Source organism: Equus asinus, chromosome 14 (genome assembly GCF_041296235.1).
Source record: "Equus asinus isolate D_3611 breed Donkey chromosome 14, EquAss-T2T_v2, whole genome shotgun sequence".
Taxonomy (NCBI): Eukaryota; Metazoa; Chordata; class Mammalia; order Perissodactyla; family Equidae; genus Equus; species Equus asinus.
This window is the reverse complement of record NC_091803.1, coordinates 24002688-24024857: the sequence shown is the minus strand read 5'-3', so window position 1 is coordinate 24024857 and position 22170 is coordinate 24002688. Positions and strand designations below refer to the sequence as shown.

Here is a 22170-nt window from a genome sequence, read left to right as displayed (position 1 = left end):
GGCAGCAGACGAGGGGGCAGGGCGGGCGGCGGCCGAGGGTGTCCGGGTGGCGGAGGCTGCCCTGCGCTCGTCCTGGAGACCCCCAGCGGCGCCCTCAGCCTTCTCGAAGACCCTGTGTCTCTTCTGGGATAGGAAGGCCTCCGTATCCCAAGATTATTAACGTATTTTCCTCTAATATCTTTTGCAAATTATTTTTGTGTAGGCATGAGTGGGTATCATTGTTTGGAAAGTTGTTCCCCATGTCAAGTTTGTTAAAACATGAACCTTTAGGGGCCCCGCGGTGGCCGAGTGGTTAAGTTCGCGCGCTTCGCTTCTTCGGCCCAGGGTTTCGCTGGTTCGGATCCTGGGCGCAGACATGGCACTGCTCATCAGGCCACGCTGAGGCGGCATCCTACATGCCACCACTAGAAGGACCCACAACTAAAACATACAACTATGTACTGGAGGAATTTAGGGGGGGAAAAGCAGGAAAAAAAAAGATTGGCAACGGTTGTTAGCTCAGGTGCCAATCTAAAAAAAATTAACCTTTATTTTCTTCTAATACTTTTAAAGAATTTTTAAAATATCTTCTTTTTTACATTTTTTACCTGTATTTTATCTGGTGTTAACTTTGTGGTATCGTGTTAGATAGGACTATGACTTTTCTCCAGTTGTCTTGCCATCATATGTGGAGTTATTTTCCCACTGAATTGAAATGACACTTTTATTATATTCTGCAGGCAAGTATATACTCGAATCTGTTTGTAGAATGTTTCTTCTACTGCTCTGACAGTTTCTACACTGATACATTTTTGTTTTAATTTAAAATATGTTTTAATATGTGGCCGAGCAGATCCCTTTTAAATATGTCCCTTGACAAAATGGTCTATTTTTTTACTTATTTAAAAGTGTGAGAAATGAAAAAGTTGAAGTCACTCACATTTTTCTCCATATATTCTCGTGTTTTGTGTACTCATGTTTTTATGTAGCACTTGTATTGAAAACTTAAGATGCATAACTTGTGAAGGAAAAAAACAAAACAAAACAAACCCTTAGACGCACTTAGAGGGGGGGAGAAAAACCCATATATTATAATGCAGAAAATTTTTTAACTAACTTTTTTTGGGGGAAAGATTGGTTCTGAGCTAACATCTGTTGCCAATCTTCCTGTCTTTTTTTTTTTTCCTCTCCTCAAAGCCCCAGCACATAGTTGTATATCCTAGTTGTAAGTCATTCTACTTCTATGTGGGATGCCACCATAGCATGGCTTGATGAGCAGTGCTAGGTCCATGCCCAGGATCTGAACTGGAGAACCCTGGGCCGCCAAAGAGGAGCCAGTGAACTTAACCACTCAGCCGCAGGGCCGGCCCCTAATTAACTCTTTTTTAAACGAAGCAAAAATAAAAGACAGATGATGAAATGGAGACTCTATTTGTGTGTTTATGTTATGACAAAGAAGTTGCTGGTTACTATCTGTGTTCAGAAGTCCCCAAGACCACTCTCGGGTTCACAGATTTGCTAGAAGGACTTAGAGAACTCAGCAAAACTGTTAAATTCACAGTAACATGAGTATTAACAGTGAAAGATACAGATTAAAATCAGCAACGGAAAAAAAGCACATAGGGCAGGATCGAGGAGAGACCAGGTACCAGCTTCCAGTTGTCTTCTCTCAATGGAGTTGTGCAGGTAGTGCTTAATTCTCCCAGCCATGATGTGTGACAATATGTATGCAGTATTTCCAACCAGGGAAGCTCTTCCATGCCTTAGCCAGGCTCATCCTAGGCTTGGTGTCCAAGCCTTGGTCACAATGATTTGGTGACCAACTTTTTGGAAGTTGGTCATGTAGGCATGACTGACCACCTGAGTTGCTGACCTTCAGTCTCCAGCCCCTCCATAGGCAAGTTGATACCATGCTCTAAGGTTCCCACCATAAATCCCATTGTTAGCATAAACTGTCTGACCTGGCACAAGGCCTCAGGTGAACAGAGACACTCTTAGCAGGCAGGATATTCCAAGGGCTTATAGGTTATCTCCCAGTAGCCAGGCTAGGGTCATATCTTTCCAAGGAATGTGCAGAGTTTGGACCATCTAAACATGTTCAGTCAATCCTTTACTGCACACTATAATAAAAAACTCTTACAGATCAATAAGAAAAAGTACAGTAGAAAAATGGACAAATGATATGAAAGGGTAATTTATAAAAGAAAAAATATAAAAGCTGAAAATATAAAAAGTTCTGTCTCATGTTATCTAAGAATTGCATATTAAAGCAGCAAATAAATACCTTCTCTGTATTAAATTTAAAAAGAATAATGCCTAACGTTGGCTGATGATCGTTCTCATATGTTGTTGATGTATATGTAAATTGATACAACCTCCCTGAACAGATTTTACCTTCCCTTTGACCCAGCAGTTCTGCTTCTAGGAATTTATCCTAAGGAAATAGTCAGATAAAATTATGCCAAAACGGTACAATGTTTGCTGTTGTCTGTAACAGCAAAAAGAAAGAAAGAAAATAAGAAAGCATTCTAAATGTCTATTAATAATGAACTTGTTAAATAAACTTGGGGTATTGCATGCAATGGAATATACTATGAATCTATTTCTTTCAATGCATATTTATATTTTTCTTTTCTATCATGAAGTGATATACCCAGTATTGTCAATAAAAATACAAGTTGGAAAAAAGAAACTTAGGGGCCAGCCCCATGGCACAGTGGATAAGTTCACAAGCTCTGCTTCAGCAGCCCAGGGTTCTCCAGTTCAGATCACGGACAAAGACCTACCCACCACTTATCAAGCCATGCTGTGGCAGGCGCCTCACATATAAAGTAGAGGAAAATGGGCACAAATGTTAGCTCAGGGCCAGTCTTCCTCAGCAAAAAGAGGAAGATTGGCGGCAGATGTTAGCTCTGGGCTAATCTTCCTCAAAAAAAAAAGAACGAAAATTACTTATATAACTACAACATACGCCATATTAGTGTGTGTGTGTGTGTTTCCATAGAAAAGCCCAAAAGGATATATCCCCCACAAAAGTAACTAGTTATCTCTGGATAATGACATTATAGGTGACTTTCTTAATGCTTTTCTATATTTACTAAAATTTTTGTTTTAATATTTGTCAGAAAATAAAATGAAAGTGTCCACAGTAGACAAGGGGTGTGGAGAATGATCATTCTGGCTGCAGTGTGAAGAAAATGTTGGACTAAAGTCAAGGACCCATTAGATGGGTATGGCACTAATCAAAGTGAGAGATGATAGTGACGTGAACCAAGTAGTGAAAGTGAAGATGGATCATTTACTAGATAGTTAAGGGGGTCAATTTACCAGGTTTTGACATTTGATTGGGTAGAGAAACTAAGGGAAAGAAAGAGGTCGGGGAGGGCATTCAGGTTTCAGGGTTGGTAGTGAGATATGGAATATAATAGAGTAAGAATTATATGTAACATATATAAATAATGCTAACTATGTGCTAATACATTCTAAATATTTACAAATATTGTCTCCCATAATCCTCACAACAAACCTATGAGGTAGGTACTGTTATTCCTACTTTTACACATGAGGAAATTGAAGCACCAAGAAGTTGAGTAACTTGCTCAACCAAACTCAGGTGGTTAGTAAGTTGTAGAGCTGAGAATCAAACCCAGTCAGTTTGGCTATAGAGTCAGTGTTCTAATATACTTTACTCTATGGCAAATTCATGGCAAGAGGCTAGGAGAGAATGAGTTTTGGACATGTTAGGCTTGAGAAATCTGAGAGACATCTACATGGGGTTGTTCCATAAGGTATGTGTCTGGTTAGGTAGCTCAGAAAAGATGATCAGTGAAGCCATGGCAATCGGTGAAGCCATCTGAGAGTAAATAGAATAAAAATAGAAGAGAATGAATACAAATACTAACAAATGGACCTAACTGTATTACAAATGAATAACGTAACCAGACTGAAGGAAGTGGCGAAGAAAAGAACTATCCTAAATAACTTCAGGAAACACTGTCTTGACTGGATGTTTGAAAGGCTAAAGACAAAGAGAACTCTACATAAATTCTGTAAACAAGTTAGTAAATGTGTTTCTCACAGGGTTATGAGTTAGCAATGCTGAACCTACTTTATGTATACACCAAAACTGAACAAGTAAGGGAATATATTGTAGATAGTGAGAGCCAACAGTTTTTCACTGTTGAAGAAAGAAGTTGCCAGTAAGGAAAGGGGGAAGATTAAAATGAGCCATGTGATATCAGATTGGAATCGAAGATGTCAGTGTGAGCTCTTGGTATTTAATACATAGACACAGTAGAAGTACGTACAGTCATGCATCACTTAACAACAGCAATACATTCTGTGAAACGTCATTAGGCTATTTTGCCATTGTGTAAACATCATAGATTGTACTTACACAAACCTGGATGGTATATCCTACTACACACCTAGACTACAAGGTACTAACCTTTTAGGACCACTGTCGTATGTGCAGTCCATCGCTGACTGAAACATCGTTATGCAGTGCGTGACTGTATAAATGTGGTTAATATGCATACATATATATATATTTCCCAGCTCCGTCTGCTGAGAGGACCTAGAAGCAATGATACCCCAATAGCAATAAGCATACCTAGTGCCCAGATCTTTATTTCTAAACACTTCTCCAATAAACAGAACCAGGGTTCCTTGGAGAAGTGGTTGATTCCAGGCAGGGCTGGGTAGGAAAAATACTGGAGCCTAGAGCATCTTATGTTGTCAAGCAGTGAGGAAGTGCTCAAAATAGGATAGAGTTTAGTCCAAATAACACAGGAGCAGCCTCCTAATGGCCAAAGCTGGAACATTTTGTGCAATAAAATAATGATAGTATTGGATTTTAACTCCTAGAATAAAATAAATATCCATGAGTCCATACAGATAGAAATAAATAAGCTAATAAATAAATGAATAAGAGATAAGGAGCAGTTGTTCCTTATAGAAAAGTTCCAATTAATAAATTAGTAGGAAAGCAGGAAATATAAAAATAACCATTTGTTAATAATTGCTGCAGGCAAGATACATTGATAGATGCTAAAATTAGTGAGTTTGAGAAAAATCAGAATATTCGTATAGTCTTAAATTATCTCTCCCAAAATATTTATTAACTACAAAGGGAAAGATAATAACTTTATAGTGGAGAAACCTGGTAGACACCACCTTAACCAAGTGATAAAGGTTAATGTTACCATTAGTAAGACATATTGACATCTTAAGCCCATTAATCTGATGCACTAAGAAAGACACAAGATCACTTCTGTGGTATTCTTACCAAAAATGCTTAAATTTATTCCAGTGATGAGAAAACATCAGACAAACCCAAACTGAGGGACAAAATTCTATAAAGTAACACAGCACTACTCTTGAAAGCTCATGAAAGCCAGAAAGCCTGAGGAACAGATTGGAGGAGACTAAGGAAAATAACAAACGTAATGTGGGATCCTGGATCACAGAAAGAATATTAGTGGACAAACTGGTGGAATTTGAATAAATAGTATTATGCCAGTATTAAATTCCTGGTTTTGATCATTGTACCGTGGTTATGTGAAATGTTAACAGTAGGACAAGGAGGGTGAATGGTATATGGGAACTCAATACTACTTTTGCAACTATACCATAAAGTTGGTTCAAAATTAAAAATTACAAAATAGAAGAGCAAGCACCAGAACACTTTCATTTACTTATTTAGCAAATATTTATTGAGTACCTACCGTGAGCCACACACTGGGCATCGAATACAGAATGGTAAATAAGACAGAACAGTTTCCTGCCTTCATGGAGATTAACATCACACAATGTGAGGTATGAATAAAAACGGATGACTCTGAGGGGCTGGCCCCGTGGCCGAGAGGTTAAAGTTCCGCACGCTCTGCTTCTCCGGCCCAGGTTCACAGGTTTGGATCTCGGGTGCGGACCTACTCCACTCATTAGCTATGCTGTGGAGGCATCCCACATAAAAAAGTAGAGGAAGATTGGCACAGATATTAGTTCAGGGCTAATCTTCCTCAAGCAAAAAAAGTAGGATTGGCAGCAGTTCTTAGCTCAGGGCGAATCTTCCTCACAAATAAATGAATAAAAATTTTTTAAAAAATGGATGACTCTACAAATAATTACAATGATAAAAAGTGCTACCTAAAAGAAGAAGTTGTAAATTAGGGACCTCACTTGATCTGCGATGTCAAAATCTTCCTTGATTTAAGCCGAGACTTGAAGGAAAAGTAGATATTGTCTGGGGGGAGGAATGCGATGAGTACTGTACCAAATATGGCACATTTAAGCACCTAAAAGTATAGGACAGTGTGGATGAAGCCTCAGAAGCAAACAAGAGAGTGGCTTGAGAGGTCAGGAAGCAGGTCATAGGAGTCTTTATGGCTTTGTACTCCAACCTAAGAGTGGTAGGAGGCTGCTGAAGAATTTTAAGTGAGGGATTGACATGATCAGGTTTGTATCTTTTAAAGATCCCTTTACTTCAACTTTGGAGTCAACCAGAGTAGCTTTTGGGAAATCCTAAGGAATGACAACATATAAGTGGTAGGCAGAGGAAAAGACAGAGCATAACCCACTCAGAGACCATGGAAGTAAAGCAAGATGCAGCTATCAGCAGTATCAGCTACTGTCAGAGCTCGAGTGAGTAAGAAATAATGAGGTCCATTGCATGAACAACAGAAAGGTTTTTCGTATTCCTGACCAGAGCAATTTCAGTGGAGTGTTGAGGGCAGAGCAGAAGCCAGATTATAGAGAATTGGAAAAGGGCAATAAGGAAGAGACAAGAATTGACAATCCTTTGAAGAGTCGTGGCCTTGAAAAATGAAAGGATGATAATTGCATGGGGATCTGTAGCCAGTGAAAGTTTTTAATGTTGAAAGACATTAAATTATTTTAAATGATGATGGGAAGGAGTCAGTAAAAGTGAAAGATGAAGAAATAGTAATAAGAAGATACCTGCCACATTCAGGCCTGGAGGGAGGCTGGAAAGAATGGACTGATTCCAAGGAGGAAGCACCTTTGAATACAAATTCCTGGGCCAATAATACCCCCTGAGGGTCTATTTCCTTAGATCTGGGATAGGACTAGTGAATATGCTTTTCAATAAGTACCACGATTCAAGTGATCTTCAGACCACATTTTGGTAAATACTGCTCATTTTTCTATTTTCCCCGTCTACTAAGCCACTCCTATCTTCAGGTCTTCCCCATGCAGTCTAGAACTGCGGCCTCCTGATTCACAGTCTAGTCTTTTGTAAGGTAAGAAAGATTTCAGAAGTGTTGTGGCTCTTGAAGTGGGTGACTGAAGTTGAATGATGGTGAAAATCATTGTAATGGAGGAAATCAAGGAAATGAAAGGGTCTGATAGTTGTTCTGAACTCTTCCTTGCATCAAAAATCATTTTTGGGGGGCTGGCCCCGTGGCCGAGTGGTTAAGTTCGCGCGCTGCGCTGCAGGCGGCCCAGTGTTTCGTTGGTTCGAATCCTGGGCGCGGACATGGCACTGCTCATCAGACCACGCTGAGGCAGCGTCCCACATACCACAACTAGAAGAACCCACAACTAAGAATATACAACTATGTACTGGGGGCTTTGGGGAGAAAAAGGAAAAAATAAAAAAATCTTAAAAAAAAAAAAAAATCATTTTTGGGGCATTTAAAAAGTATACAGATACCAGACGGCTCAGCACATTCTGATTTAGGAGCTTTTGGGTGGAGCCTAGACATGTATATATTTACATCTGTATGTTTTAAAATCTGGGCTGTGTCTAATGCACAGCCCAGATTGAGAACCACTACATGGGTTTTCTACATGGTTATTGAAGTTCATTCAGAGTTTTGGAAGAATTCCAGGTAAAGGAAAACTGTTAAGCCCAGACTCATTCTCCGTCTGAATTGATTGCAATTCTAGTATTCCTTAGGCACTCAAGGGAATTTGTTACTTTCCAGGCCATCATGGTTACTTTTTTGAGAAAGACTGTGGCAATCCCACAGGCGTCTCTAGAAAGGTCCACATGTTTATTGTATGAAGAATTACACACAAGTTTTGGGGTCGGGAGTGGCTTTCTTTTTGTGTTCTTTCCAATACAGGAATTAAAAGGGAAATTATAAGAAGAACGAGGATGAAATAAGACAAGGAAAAGAAGCGAACAAGTTCTAAGAAGGACTTCAGAGTATAGTAGAAGGAGCTCAGGACTGTGAATCAGGAGACATGGGTTCTAGAACCAGCTCTTTCACTTAGTTTTGTGATCTTCAACTTTGGAATCCTTCATTAACCAAGGAACTGAGAAATAAGTCAGCATTTCCACAGGTGTGTTCTGTGGAACCCTATACCCATCAGTTGCCATAAAAAAATTCGCAAATTAACTATATTTGGGAAACCTTGTGCACAGTATATAATTATTTGACCTGTTCCTCATCGCCTTGGGGTTTTTCTGGGATTCACAATGTACATTACCATATGAAAGTCTCTGAGAAGATTTGCAGCAAAGAAACTATTTTAACTTTGTTGAAACCAGCATTTTCCAAGCTTGATTTGGTCCCTTTTTGTGAATAACAGACAGTGAGATGTGACTTAGCACAGGAAGACCTCAAGCAAGTAATCTCTGGAGCCCCTTTCAGTTTGCACATATGAAGGAGAAACCCTGTTCTGCCTAACTTGGTATATGATTCTTGTTGTTGTGAGTGAACGGTGTTAAGGTGATTAGGTGTGTAACCTTAGAGCATTCTCAAAGATTCTGACTGGCTCTTCAGACAGTAGGACCTTCTTAGAGCTTTTGCTTGGTAAGATAAGGACTTGGTTCTTAAAGTGCTTTAAAATTACTCCTGAAAAGTCTACTTCTTAATAAACTGGTTGTAAAATGTGAAATTTGTGCCATGTCTTGGGCAGTGAATGGCTTCCTTTTCTAACAGGGCCATTCCACTGGAACTACACTTTTCTCCTTTTAAAAAATTGTTTCTGAGAAATAGCTTCCTTCTTTATTTCCATCACTAGCTTTTGTTGTTGTTGAGGAAGATTAGCCCTGGGCTAACATCTGCTGCCAATCCTCCTCTTTTTGCTGAGGAAGACTGGCCCTGAGCTCACATCCATGCCCATCTTCCTCTACTTTTATACGTGGGACCCCTGCCACAGCCTGGCGTGCCAGGTGGTCCCATGTCCGCACCTGGATCTGAACTGGCGAACCCTGGGCCACCGAAGCAGAACTTGCGACCTTAACCCTGTGCCACCGGGCCAGCCCCCCATCACTAGCTTTTGAAAGTTTTGCAGGTCAACCTTTGTTAACAGAAAAACAATGTATTCTTTCATGATTTTTAGCAGATCAATACGTTTCACTCTCATTGGTGCTGGTGAAAGGCCTGTTTTTTCCTCAGAAAGAGGAAGAGTTTTTCTGAAAGAGTTTCACTAGGCAAGGACCACATTGTTTTCTATTCTGAGAAGAGGGTGGAAAAGGACAGAGGCTAAGTTTGTTGTAGTTGATGCATCTATATACGTCTCTGCTTTTTGTAATGTGTGAATCTGAAAAATTGTAAAAATGCTTTTTGATTGTTTTAAAGAATTCTGCATCCTGCTGTGCTCTATCTTTATGAATGAATAGTTTGTATGTCTCTTTACAGACTCTGTAGGTCCCTAGGTGACTGAGACTGCTGGATTTCTTCTGCTGACTGGTGCATCTCATAACAGGTGCTCAACCTGAAATTGTATCTTACAAGATCCATGCCAGGAGACAGATTTGAATATCATAGTGAAGTCAGTACATGAAAGATTAATGCCTTTAGGGAAAAAGAAGTAATAGCCTCTTTCAGGAGCCCCCACATCTCAACTCTTCATGAATGAGTGTTTGCCTCTGGGAAGCAGAAATCATTCTTGTGCATGTCCATTGGCTCTTGAGGCTCTCATCAGAGATTAGGCACTTTTAATACCTGGGAGTGGCTGTTCCCCATAAGGTACTGGAAAATTAGCTTTCAGGGACTGACAGGGATACTGGAGCTGTTAATACTGCTGTATCTACTGACTGTCAACACTAGAAGAGAACAAAGCTTTGTTGACATTACAACTTAAGAACTGCAAAGAGGTGTAGTAATCATGGAGGAGAACTGACTTCACGTACTCAAAAAGGAAGGTGAATGTTCTGAAAAGTGAGAAGAGTGAAATCTCCTTTATATGTTAGAAGGATCATCTTAGAGTAAAGGAGAGAAAATCTCTAGAGTTTGAGTTTGGGGTAAATTTATTCCGTTAAAGAGTAAGAATAGGCCCTCAACATATGTCCTCTGAATCACCTCATCTCAGTGGTTCTCATCTCCCACTTAAAATCACTTGGAGACTTTAGAATTTAAAATGCTGTTGCCCAGGCCCACACCAGACCAAGTAAATCCAAATCTCTGGGAAGAGGGGCTGAGCATTGGCATCTTTTTTAAATTCCCCAAATGTGTAACTAAGGCTGAAAACCACTGAGCTCTCTTGAGCTTCCCATATGCCACGACAAGGGGAATTGTACCACAGAGGAGAGAAAGCCCTGCACTGAAATCCTCAATGTAATAGAGAAGCAAGAATGTCACAGTTAGGTCATCCATCCAGCCTTTAAGCTTGTGTCTTAAAGGGATTCTCTGTAAGTTGTGTGCCATCCCAACACGAAGAAAAAGCGTTAAGATTTATGTTCAGCCGTAATATCATGTGTTGACAAGATGCTTCTTTTCTCTTTTTCCCATTTATGCCTTCTCAGAATGCTGTACTTTCCCAGGAGGGGAACATGGAGGAGAAGGAAATGAATGATAGATCACAGATAGTCAGGTCCCAGGTGAGTTCAGTTTTACTCTCCTCTGAAATGCTACTGTAGTTCTCCGAATGCAGACACTTTTATTTTTCAATTCTCAGAAGTGCTAACCCCCAAATTCCAGAGTCCTTGAGACTCTTGTGACAGATGGTAGTCTCTATAGGATGTTTCCGATTCACCTTATATGCCCCTTTGTAGATCTTCTCTCCTAGCAGATCATAGGCTCATGTCTGTGCTAGATCTTATAAAGGAACAAAAGGCTTAGACTGTCTTTTAATGACCCTTTATCAGTATTTAAACACTTGCCATTCTCTCTGTAAACTATGAATGATGCCCAGGTCACTATGACTGCTTGGAGCTAATGGGATTATTAAATGTGCCTAAGGACATCTGCTGCCACAAGTTAATGTTACCAAGAATTTGTTGTATCTCTTTCAAAACCTGTTTAATCTTATTGTTATAATTCTGTGATTTGATTAAGTATTACATAAACTGATAAGGTTTAAGTGTAACAAGGAACTGTTTCTATGAAAATTAGTTGAATGCTTGGAAAAAACTCAGTGAATGCCAGTCACTTTTTAAAAAGTTGCTGTCAAATTAGGTGTGAGCAAAACCATAAGACACCAAAGGAAAATCATAAAAATCTCAGAGGATTCTGCAGCTATGTTTCCCACGTGTCGTTTCCTTATTCCACTTTAATGAAACAGAAACTGATACATGATGGGTATGGGCACTCAATTATTAAAATCACTCTCATAGAGAAGGCTTAACTTTACATCAGAAATGAGCAGATGCATATAAATTTATATATTTTAATTAAAATTAAATGTTTCAGATATCTTTTATCAATCTCCACTTTAACCAGCTTTCTTGCCTAACATACCAGATACCACTCTCAGTTGCTTCAGGTTAGAGGACTTCTGTTGTTCCAAATTTTAGGAGATAATCGTTATCCATAGGTAGTCGGTAAACACACAGGAGGAGATTTTTAAAAGCCTACATCACACAATTAATATTCAAAAAAGTATAATCTTGGATGCTGCTATGAATGCAAAAGACAATAAATACAACAGGTGTTCAGAGAAGGGAGAAATCCAGTTGATACGGGAGGGATGAGGGAAGACTTCAGGAAGAAGGTAAAGTTTGAATTTGTGCTAATATCGAGTAGGGTTTGGAGATAAGAGAAGACAGGACCATTGCAGACAGGAAATAAAACTTGAGCCAGAGCAGGGACAATAAGGAGACTGTCAGCTGGAATTGAGCATTTATGTTCTTTGGGATCTTTGGGTTGCAAGGAATAGATTCATTCAGTGTACTCTTTTTTTTTCTTTAATTTCATATTTTTTTAATTTGAGTTCCTAACAGTTTACATCATTGTGAAATTTCAGTTGCACATTGTTGTCTGTCACCACATAAGTGCTCCCTTTCACCCCCTGTGCCTACTCCCCTACCCGCTTCCCCTTGTAATCACTGAACTGTTTTCTTTGTCCATGTGCTTGTTTATATTCCACATATGAGTGAAATCATATGGTGTTTGTCTTTCTCAGTCTGGCTTCTTTTGCTTAGCGTAATTCGCTCCAGGTCCATCCATGTTGTTGCAAATGGGATGATTTTGTCCTTTTTTATGGCTGAGTAGTATTCCATTCTCTGTATATACCACATTTTCTTTACCCAATCATCAATCGATAGGCACTTGGATTGTTTCCATGTCTTGGCTACTGTGAATAGTGCTGCCATGAACATGGGGTACATATGTTACTTTGGATTGTTGTTTTCATGTTGTTTGGGTAGATACCTACTAGTGGGATAGCTGGGTCATATGGTATGTCTATTTTTAGTCTTTTGAGGAAGCTCCATACTGTTTTCCATCGTAACTGCACCAGTTTCCATTCCCACCAGTGGTTTTTTCTCCATACTCTCTCCAATGTTTATTTTTAGTCTTAGTGATTATAGCCATTTTAACAGGTGTAGGGTGGTATCTTAGTGTAGTTTTGATTTGCAATTCCCTGATGATTAGTGATGTTGAACATCTTTTCATGAGTTTATTGACCATCTGTATATCTTCTTTGGAAAAATGTCTGTTCATATCCTCTGCCCATTTTTTGATTGGGCTGTTTGTTTTCTTGTTGTTCAGTTGTGTGAGTTCCTTTTATATCATGGAGATTAACCCCTTATTGGATATATGATTTGCAAATATTTTCTCCCAATTGGTGGGTTGTCTTTTTGTTTTGATGGTAGTTTCTTTTGCCTTGCAGAAGCTCTTTAGTCTGATGAAGTCCTACTTCTTTATTTTTTCTTTTGTTTCCCTTCTCTGAGAAGACATGATATTCGAAAAGATCCTTTTAAGTTCGATGTCAGAGTGTACTCCTATATTATCTTCCAGGGGTTTTATGGTTTCAGGACTTATCTTCAAGTCTTTGATCCATTTTGAGTTTATTTTTGTATATGGCATGAGACAGTGGTCTACTTTCATTCTTTTGGATGTGGCTGTCCAGTTTTCACAACACCATATATTGAAGAGACTGTCTTTTCTCCATTGTATGTTCTTGGCTCCTTTTCCAAAGATTAGCTGTCCGTATGTGTGCAGTTTTATTTCTGGGCTTTTGGTTCTGTTCTATTGATCTGTGTGTCTGTTTTTGTAGCAGTACCATGCTGTTTTGATCACTATGGCTTTGTAGTACATTTCGAAGTCAGGGATTGTGATGCCTCCAGCTTTATTCTTTTTTCTCAGTGTTGCTTTAGCAATTTGGGATCTTTGGTTGCCCCATATGAATTTTAGGATTCTTTGTTCTATTTCCATGAAGAATGTCATTGGGATTTTTATTGGGATTGCATTGAATCTGTAGATTGCTTTGGATAGTATGGACATTTTAACTGTGTTTATTCTTCCAATCCATGTGCATGGAATCTCTTTATGTCATTATCTTTTTCTTTCAATAATGTCATATAGTTCTCATTGTATAAGTCCTTCACTTCCATAGTTAAATTTATTCCTAGGTAATTTGTTCTTTTTGTTGCAATTGTAAATGGAATTGTATTCTTGACTTCTCTTTCTGTAAGTTTGTTATTAGAGTACAGAAATGCAGCTGATTTTTGTAAGTCGATTGTGTACCCTGCAACTTTACTGTAGTTGTTAATTATTTCTAATAGTTTTCCGATGGATTCTTTAGGGTTTTCTATCTATAAAATCATGTTGTCTGCAAACAGATTTTCACTTCTTCACTCCCTATTTGGATTTCTTTTATTCCTTTCTCTTGCCTAATTGCTCTGGCCAAAACCTCCAGTACTGTGTTGAATAAGAGTGGTGATAGTGGGCATCCTTGTCTCGTTCCTGTTCTCAGAGGGATGATGTTCAGTTTTTCCCCATCAAGTATGATGTTGTCTGTGGATTTGTCATATACAGCCTTTATTATGTCCAGGCAATTTCCTTCTATCCCCATTTTCTTAAGAATTTTTATCATGAACAGTTGTTGGATCTTGTCAAATGCTTTCTCTGCATCTGTTGAGATGATCATGTGTTTTTTATTCCTCATTTTGTTAACATGCTGTATCACATTGATTTGCGGATGTGGAACCATCCCTGTGTCCCTGGTATAAATCCCACTTGATCATGATGTTTGATCTTTTTAATGTATTGCTGTATTCAGGTTGCCAGTATTTTGTTGAGGATTTTTGCGTCTATGTTCATCAGCAATATTGGCCTGTAGTTTTCGTTTTTTGTGTTGTCCTTGTCAGGCTTTGGTATCAGAGTGATGTTGGCCTTGGAATGTATTATGAAGCATTCCATCTTCCCTGATTTTTTGGAATAGCTGGAGAAGGATAGGTATTAAATCCTTTCTGAAAGTTTGGTAGAATTCCCCAGGGAAGCTGTCTGATCCTGGGCTTTTAATCTTTGCGATGCTTTTGATTACTGTTTCAATCTCTTTCCTTGTCACTGGTCTGTTCAGATTGTCTGCTGCTTCTTGATTCAGCCTTGCGAGGTTGTAAGAGTCTAAGAATTTATCCACTTCCGCTAGATTGTCTATTTTGTTGGCATATAGTTTTTCATGGTATTCTGTTAAAATCCATTGTATTTCTGGCATTCATTGTTATTTCTTGTCTTTCATTTCTAATTTTATTTATCTGACCTTTCTCTCTTTTTTTCTGTGTAAGTCTGCCTGGGGGTTTGTCAATGTTATTCATCTTAGCAAAGAACCAGCTCTTTGTTTCATTGATCCTTTCTACTGACTTTTTTGTTTCAATTGCATTTATTTCTGCTCTTTTTTTTTCTTTTTTAGATTTTATTTTTCCTTTTTCTCCCCAAAGCCCCCCAGTATATAGCTGTGTATTTTTAGTTGTGCATCCTTCTTCTTGTGCCTTGTGGGACGCCGCCTCAGCATGGCTTGATGAGCAGTGCCATGTCCGCACCCTGGATCAAACCAGCGAAACCCTGGGCTGCCAAAGCGGAGCGTGCGAACCTAACCACTCGGCCATGGGGCCGGCCACTCAGCTCTGATTTTTATTGTTTCTCTCCTTCTGCTGACTTTGGGCTTTGTTCTTCCTTTTCTAATTCAGTTAGGTGTAGTTTCAGATTGCTTATGTGGGATTTTTCTTGTTTGTTAAGGTAAGCCTGTATTGAGATGGATTTCCCTCTTAATACGGCTTTTGCTGCATCCCATATGAGTTGGTATGTTGTGTTTTCATTTTCATTTGTCTCCAGATATTGTTTGATTTCTTCCTTAATTTCTTCAGTGATCCATTGCTTGTTCAATAGCATGTTGTTTAGTCTCCACATCTTTGTAACTTTCTCAGCTTTTTTCTTGTAATACTTTTTAGCTTTATAGCATTGTCATCAGAAAAGATGCTTGTTATTATTTCAATCTTCTTAAATTACTGAAGCCTGCCTTGTTTCCCAACATTGAGAATGTTCCGTGTGCACTTGAGAAGAATGTGTATTCTGCTGTTTTTAGATGGAGTGTTCTATATATGCCTGTTAAGTCAAATTGGTCTATTTTTTCCTTTAATTCCACTGTTTCCTTGTTAATTTTCTGTCTAGATGATCTGTCCATTGATGTGAGTGGAGTGTTGAGGTCCCCTGCTAGTACCATGTTGTTATTAATGTCATCTTTTAGGTTTGTTAATAGCTGCCTTATGTGCTTTGGTGTTCCTGTGTTGGGTGCATAGATATTTATAAGTGTTATTTCTTGATGGACTGTCCCTTTGATAATTATATACTGCCCCTCTTTGTCTCTCTTTACCTGCCTTATCTTGAAGTCTACTTTGTCTGATATAAGTATTGCAACACCTGCTTTCTTTTGTGTGCCATTAGCTTGGAGTATCGTCTTCCATCCCTTCACTCCGAGCCTGTGTTTGTCATTGGGGCTGAGATGTGTTTCCTGGAGGCAGCATATTGTTGGGTCTTGTTCTTTAATCCATCTCGCCACTCTGTGTGTTTTTATTGGAGAATTCAACCTGTTTATGTTTAGGGTGATTATCAACATATGAGGGCTTAATGCTGCCATTTTATCACTCATTTTCTGGTTCTCCTGCATTTCCTTTGTTTCTCATCCTGTGTATTTTGGTCTACCAATTGAGTTATGTAGTTTTTTATGTTGTGTCTCTTTGTTTTCTCCTTATTTATTATTTGTGTCTCTGTTCCGCTTTTTTATTTAGTGGTTACCATGAGGTTTTTATGCAAAATCTCATGGATAAGATAGTCCATTTTCTGATGGCCTCTTATTTCCTTAGACTAAACTGATTCAGTCCCTTTCCTCTCCCCCTCCTAAGTTGTTTTTCTCACATCTTATTCCATTTTGTGTTATGAGTTTGTGGTTAAAATGTCAAGATTATCTTTGTTTTTGGTGTTTTCCTTCCCTTTGTCTTTAATGCTATACTTGAGTATTTGCTGTCCTGCTCTGATTCTGTGTGCGTATTTATCTCCTTGTTCTGTGCTTTGTAACCCCTTTCTCCCTTTTTTTTTCCAGGCATGAGGGCCTTCTTGAGGATTTCTTGGCAGGGGGGTCTTCTGGCTACAAACTCCCTTAATTTATGTTTGTCTAGGAAAGTTTTTATTTCTCCATCATATCTGAAGGATATTTTCCCTGCATAAAGTATTCTTGGCTGAAAGTTTTTGTCCTTCAAAGATTTGAATATGTCATTCCACTCTCTCCTAGCCTGTAAGGTTTCTGCAGAGAAATCCACTGAAAGCCTGATAGGTGTTCCTTTGTAGGTTATTTTCTGCCTTTTGCTCTTAGTATTCTTTCTTTGTCATTCAGTTTTGCCAGTTCCACTACTATATGCCTTGCAGTAGACCTTTTTACATTGATATATTTAGGAGATCTGGGAGCCTCTTCCACATGGATTTCCATCTCCTACCCTAGGTTTGGGAAGTTCTCTATTATTTCTTTGAACAAGTTTTCTGCTCCATTCTCCTTCTCTTCTCCTTCTGTAATACCTATAATTCTTATGTTGCATTTTCTAATTGAGTTGGATATTTCTTGGAGAGTTTCTTCATTTCTTTTTACTCTTAGTTCTCTCTTGGCCTCTATTTGGAGCATTTCAACATGTTTATCTTTGATTATGCTGATACACTCCTCTATAGTGTCCGCTTGAGCATTCAGGGAATCCATATTTTGTTTTTCTTCTTTCATTGTGTCTTTCATCTGTAATATTTCTGATTGATTCTTCTTTATAGTTTCAATCTGTTTTGTGAAGTAGCTCCTGAACTCATTGAATTATTTCTCTACGTTCTCTTTTAATTTGTTGAGTTTTTTGATGGTAGCTATTTTGAATTCTTTGTCATTTAGATTACGTATTTCTGTTTCCTCAGGACTGATTTCTGGGTACTTGTCATTTTCTTTCTGGTCCGGAGATCTCATATAATGTTTGATATTGCTAGAGGGAGTAGCTCTGTTTTTTAGCATCCTGGTGTTATTTGGGCACAGTTACCACCTATCACCACCGGGTGGGCGTTAAGAGCAGCATATCCTTAGCCCTCTGCCTTCAGCCGAGATCCCAGGTGCTGGAGCCTGCACTGGGCGGGTAGGGGGAGGGGCGCTTTTTCCTGTGTGCTCTCAGGGTTTTCTTGCTCTGCTCTCACTATCTGCTCTCCTGGGGTGTTGGCTTGATAAGGCCACCCCCGCAAAAGCTTTCACCTTGGTAGAGAGCTTCCCTCTAGGCTGCAAGGGCCTTTGGGGGTAGTTGATGTTCCTGTGAACAAACATCCCCTCCCCCATTCCTTTCTTCTCGGAGGTCTCCTGCAGACCAGGATCACAGTCTTTAGGGGAGGGTGTGAAGTTTTCTCTTACCCTGTTCCATCTTCTCTGAGGGGAGCTCCAGCCTCTCTGCCCTCTGTCATATGGCTGCATAGGTCTCTCTGACATTTTTTCTGTTGTGTTTGGATGTCCTCTGTTGGAATATGAATGTCCTTTTTGTTGTACATTGAAGGCGAGAGATTATTGGGGAAACTCAGTCTGCCATGATGCTGATGTCCTCCTCCAGTTTACTCTTAATTGTAAGGCTCCCCACAGAGAGGAATAGAAAGACATCAAGAACAAAGGGGTCATATTTGCTTCTTGGCATTCTAGCCTGAAGAGTTTGTTTTGATTTTCCAGAACCATTTATTATGTTGAGAAGGAAGATGATTCATTTATTCAGTAAATTTTCTTTTTTTAAAGATGGGCCCCTGAGCTAACAACCATTGCCAATCTTCCTTTTTTTTTTCCTGCTTTTTCTCTCCAAATCCCCCCCAATACATAGTTGTATGTTTTAGTTGTGAGTCCTTCTAGTTGTGGCATATGGGACGCTGCCTCAACGTGGCCTGATGAGCAGTGCCATGTCCGTGCCCAGGATCCGAACCAGCGAAACCCTGGGCCGCCGCAGCAGAGCACGTGAACTTAACCACTTGGCCACAGGGTGAGCCCCTCAATAAATATTTTTTGACCAGCTACTATGTGCCAGAAATTGTGCTTGGCATCAGCTGTACATCAGTGAGCAAAACAGACATGGTCCTAAGCCCAGTTTCTTACAGTCTAGCAGTGACAGACATTGAGCAAATATACTAATAAGTTGCAAAGTGAGGTGTTTATTATACAAAATAAGAATAAGGTGCTGTGAATGCACATTAGGGAATCAGGGAAGAACTCTCTGGGGGAGTGAAATTTAAGGTGAGATGTGAAGGATATATACAAGTTATAAACAGTAAGTAGAAAAGAGCATTTTATTCATATGCTAAACATCATGTGCAAAAACCATGGTTATCTTTGAGAAACTGAAAGAAGGCCACTGTAGTTGGAGTGGAGGGAGGGAGAGGGTGACTTGAAGTAAGCTTGGAGAAGTGTCTCGGGGCTAAGTATGCATGGCCTTGTTTGGGTTTTATTCTAAGTGCAGTGCAAAGCCTTTGAGGGAATTTATACAGGATAGTAACATAATAAATAACTAAATTCTACTTTAAAAATCACCCTGGTGTGTGCTATGAAATAGGTGAATTGGTGAGAGGCAAGAATGGAAGGGGAGAGAACCTCTTGGAAGCTATTGCAGTGTTCCAGATGATAGAAAATAATAGCTTAAAACTAGAAGATGAAGAAAAATAGGTGGATTTGAGTGCTTTTCTTTAGGAATCAGCAGAACTTAGCCAGAGGGTAAAGACAGGAAGAAAAGGGGTAATTCCAAAAAACTGTAGCCTAGAAAATGGTAGGGTAATATAAATCAGACCCTTTCACTCCTCTGCTCAAAATGCATGCTTCCCATTTGACTCAGAGTAAAAGCCAAGGTCCTTTATATGGCCTAAACAGTCCCACCTCCCAGAGTTCATCATTTACTTCTCCCACTTGTTCCCTCCACTGTAACTACCCTAGCCTCTTTCTTCTTCCTTGAAGATGCCAAGCACACTCTTGCCTTAGAGCCTTTGTACTGTTAACTTTTCAAGTCTTTTTTCAACTTTCACCTCTTGAACAACATCTTTCCTCACCACCTTTTTGAAATTGCAGCTGCTTCCCCCACACACACACATTCTCAAACTTTCTTATTCCATTCTTCTTTTGTCTTCCAACATGCTATGTGATTTGCCCAATTATCATATTTATAGTCTCCCTCCCCCTGCAAGAATGTAAGTTTCATAAGGGCAGAAAATTTTAGTCTCTTTTGTTCACTGCTATAACTCAAGCAGCATGCTTGGTACATAGGAAGCACTGAATAAACATTTGTTGAACAGATAGGAATTTGGCATATGATAAAGGTCACATCTCAAACCAGTGGTGAAAAGATGGTTTATTCAATAATCAATGTTGGGATTTCTGGGGAGCCATTTGGAAAAAAGTAAAGTTGAATCCATACCTCATCCTTTACCTCAGAATAGTCCTCAAATGAATCAACAATTTCAATGTGAAAAAGTAAGCCAGCCTTAAAAGTTTTACAAGGAAAAAAATGGGAGAATTTCTTTGTAATTTTCACTGAGTAAAGACTTTCTAATTACAACTGACAATCCAGAAGCCATAAAAGAAAAGATTGATGGGTTCAACTTCTTAAAAATACCCAAAAATTGACGTCATCATCATCATGGTAGCATGAGAGGATCCTTTTGTCTCTCCTCTTCCATCTTCAGGCAGTAAAACATCCATAATCCAACAAAGGCTACATTCACAGCACACCAGGACACTGGAAAGATCCACACAACAATACATACAAGTGGATGAGTTGGAGCACATAGAGGAGGCTAAATAGGGGAACAGCAGAGGCAGAGCCCAGAATCCTGGATTCCCAGCTGCAGCAGCTGAGCCTGCCACCCCCAGCCCTCAAGAACTCAGTGAGCAGCAGCAGAGGCTCGTGTGCCACTCCAGCCAGCCAACCACAGCAATGTCTGCAGCTATGGGAAGCAGACTAGTAGCAGAGGTGGAGCACATGATCACCAAGCCCTATGTTTCCTGGCCCCCTGGCCATGGCTTGAAATCTGGTAGCAGAAGCAGGTACACACAGGAACGCTGTATCCCAACAGCAGGAGTGACTGCAGCCAAAGAGTAACAGATGACAGCTGAACAGTGCCTTGCACCAAGTGCTCGTACCAAGCACTCTGCCCACTCCCACCACCACCACAGTGGGTGGAGCTTCCCACCCAGGTAATCTCAGAGGCAGCTGAGGTGTTAGCCATCCCTGTGCCCCTGGTGGCAAAGCCAGCAACCACAGCGACACCAGCAACAGCGAGGTATCATTGACACCCAGCAGTGCAGGTGGCCATGCCAAGAGTGCAGGCAACACCCCAAATAGAGGCAATGCACGGTGGAACCTGCAGATCTTCAAATATAGCCAGAGGCAGCTCAGGAAAGAGAAACCAGAACTAGTGCTATAGTGCCACCTACTGAAAAACAGAAGAAAGACTTCTAATCTCCAAGCAATTGAAAAGTTTGATTCAAAATAAACAAACCTGTAGTTAAGTAAAAAATTTGTTTGTGATAAGATATGTGCCAGCAGATATACCTCAGTGAGCAACACTAAAAGCCATGGTACCATGGCATTGCAAAAAGAAAACAACTCTGCAGAAACCAAACATAAAATCATGGAAGATTTGCACCTAACTGGTAAAGAGTTCAAAACAGTTGTCATGAAGAAATGACAGTGAGCTACAAGAAAACTCAGAGAGGCAGTTCAGTGAACTCAGGAATAAAATCAATGAACAGAAGGAACATTTTACCAAGGAGTTTGAAATTCCAAAATATAACTAAATAGAAATTCTAGAGCTAAAGAACTCAAAAAATGGGAGAAGAAATACATTAGAAAGCACTGGAAATAGAGCAGAGCAGATGGAAGAGAATTAGCAAGCTCAAAGATAGAAACCTAGAAATGATACAGTTAGAAGAGGAGATAGAGCTAAGACTTTAAATAAAATTCTGAGCTAGCCCTGATGGCCTAGCAGGTAAAGTTCCACCTGCTCTGCTTCAGCAGCCCAGGTTTGGTTCCTAGGTGCGGAACCACACCACTTGTCTGTCGGTAGCCATGCTGTGATGGCAGCTCACATAGAAGAGCCTACATCTATACACAACTATATACTGGGTCTTTGAGGGGGAAGAAAAAAGAGGAAGATTGGTACAGATGTTATCATAGGGCAAATCTTCTCCTGCAAAAAACAAATTAAATTCTACAAAAATTATCCAACTCCATTAGAAAGGGCAATATAAGGGTGATGAGTATCCCAGAAGATGAGAGAGAGAAGGGAGCAGAGAGCTTATTTAAAGGAATGGTAGCTGAGAACTTCCCAAACCTGAGGAAGGAACTAGATATACAACTCCATGAAGCTAATAGAGCACAAATGCAAAAGACCTTCTTCAAGGCACACGATAATAAAGCTATCAAAATTCAATTACAAAGAATATTAAAAGCAACCAGGAAGAAAAAGAAAATAAATTTTAAGGGAATCCCCATTAGGCTATCAGCACATTTCTCAGCAGAAACCT

General features: G+C 39.6%; 1 protein-coding gene across 4 annotated transcripts in view; it reads left to right on the top strand.

The window, feature by feature from the left end:
• ZNF713 (zinc finger protein 713) overlaps positions 1–22170 on the top strand; it is a 43948-nt gene that overhangs the window by 442 nt on the left and 21336 nt on the right. Inside the window, exons 2-3 of one of the 4 annotated variants that reach the window (XM_014842314.3) lie at positions 9591–9657; positions 10697–10771. The exons of 1 other annotated variant lie outside the window; for it this stretch is intronic. In XM_014842314.3, coding sequence (XP_014697800.1) covers positions 10724–10771 — 48 coding nt within the window. In that variant the 5' untranslated portion in view covers positions 9591–9657; positions 10697–10723. Of the gene's footprint in view, positions 1–9590; positions 9658–10684; positions 10772–22170 lie in introns of those variants that run through there. 2 more of the 4 variants (XM_014842313.3, XM_070484529.1) reach the window with 2 other exon arrangements.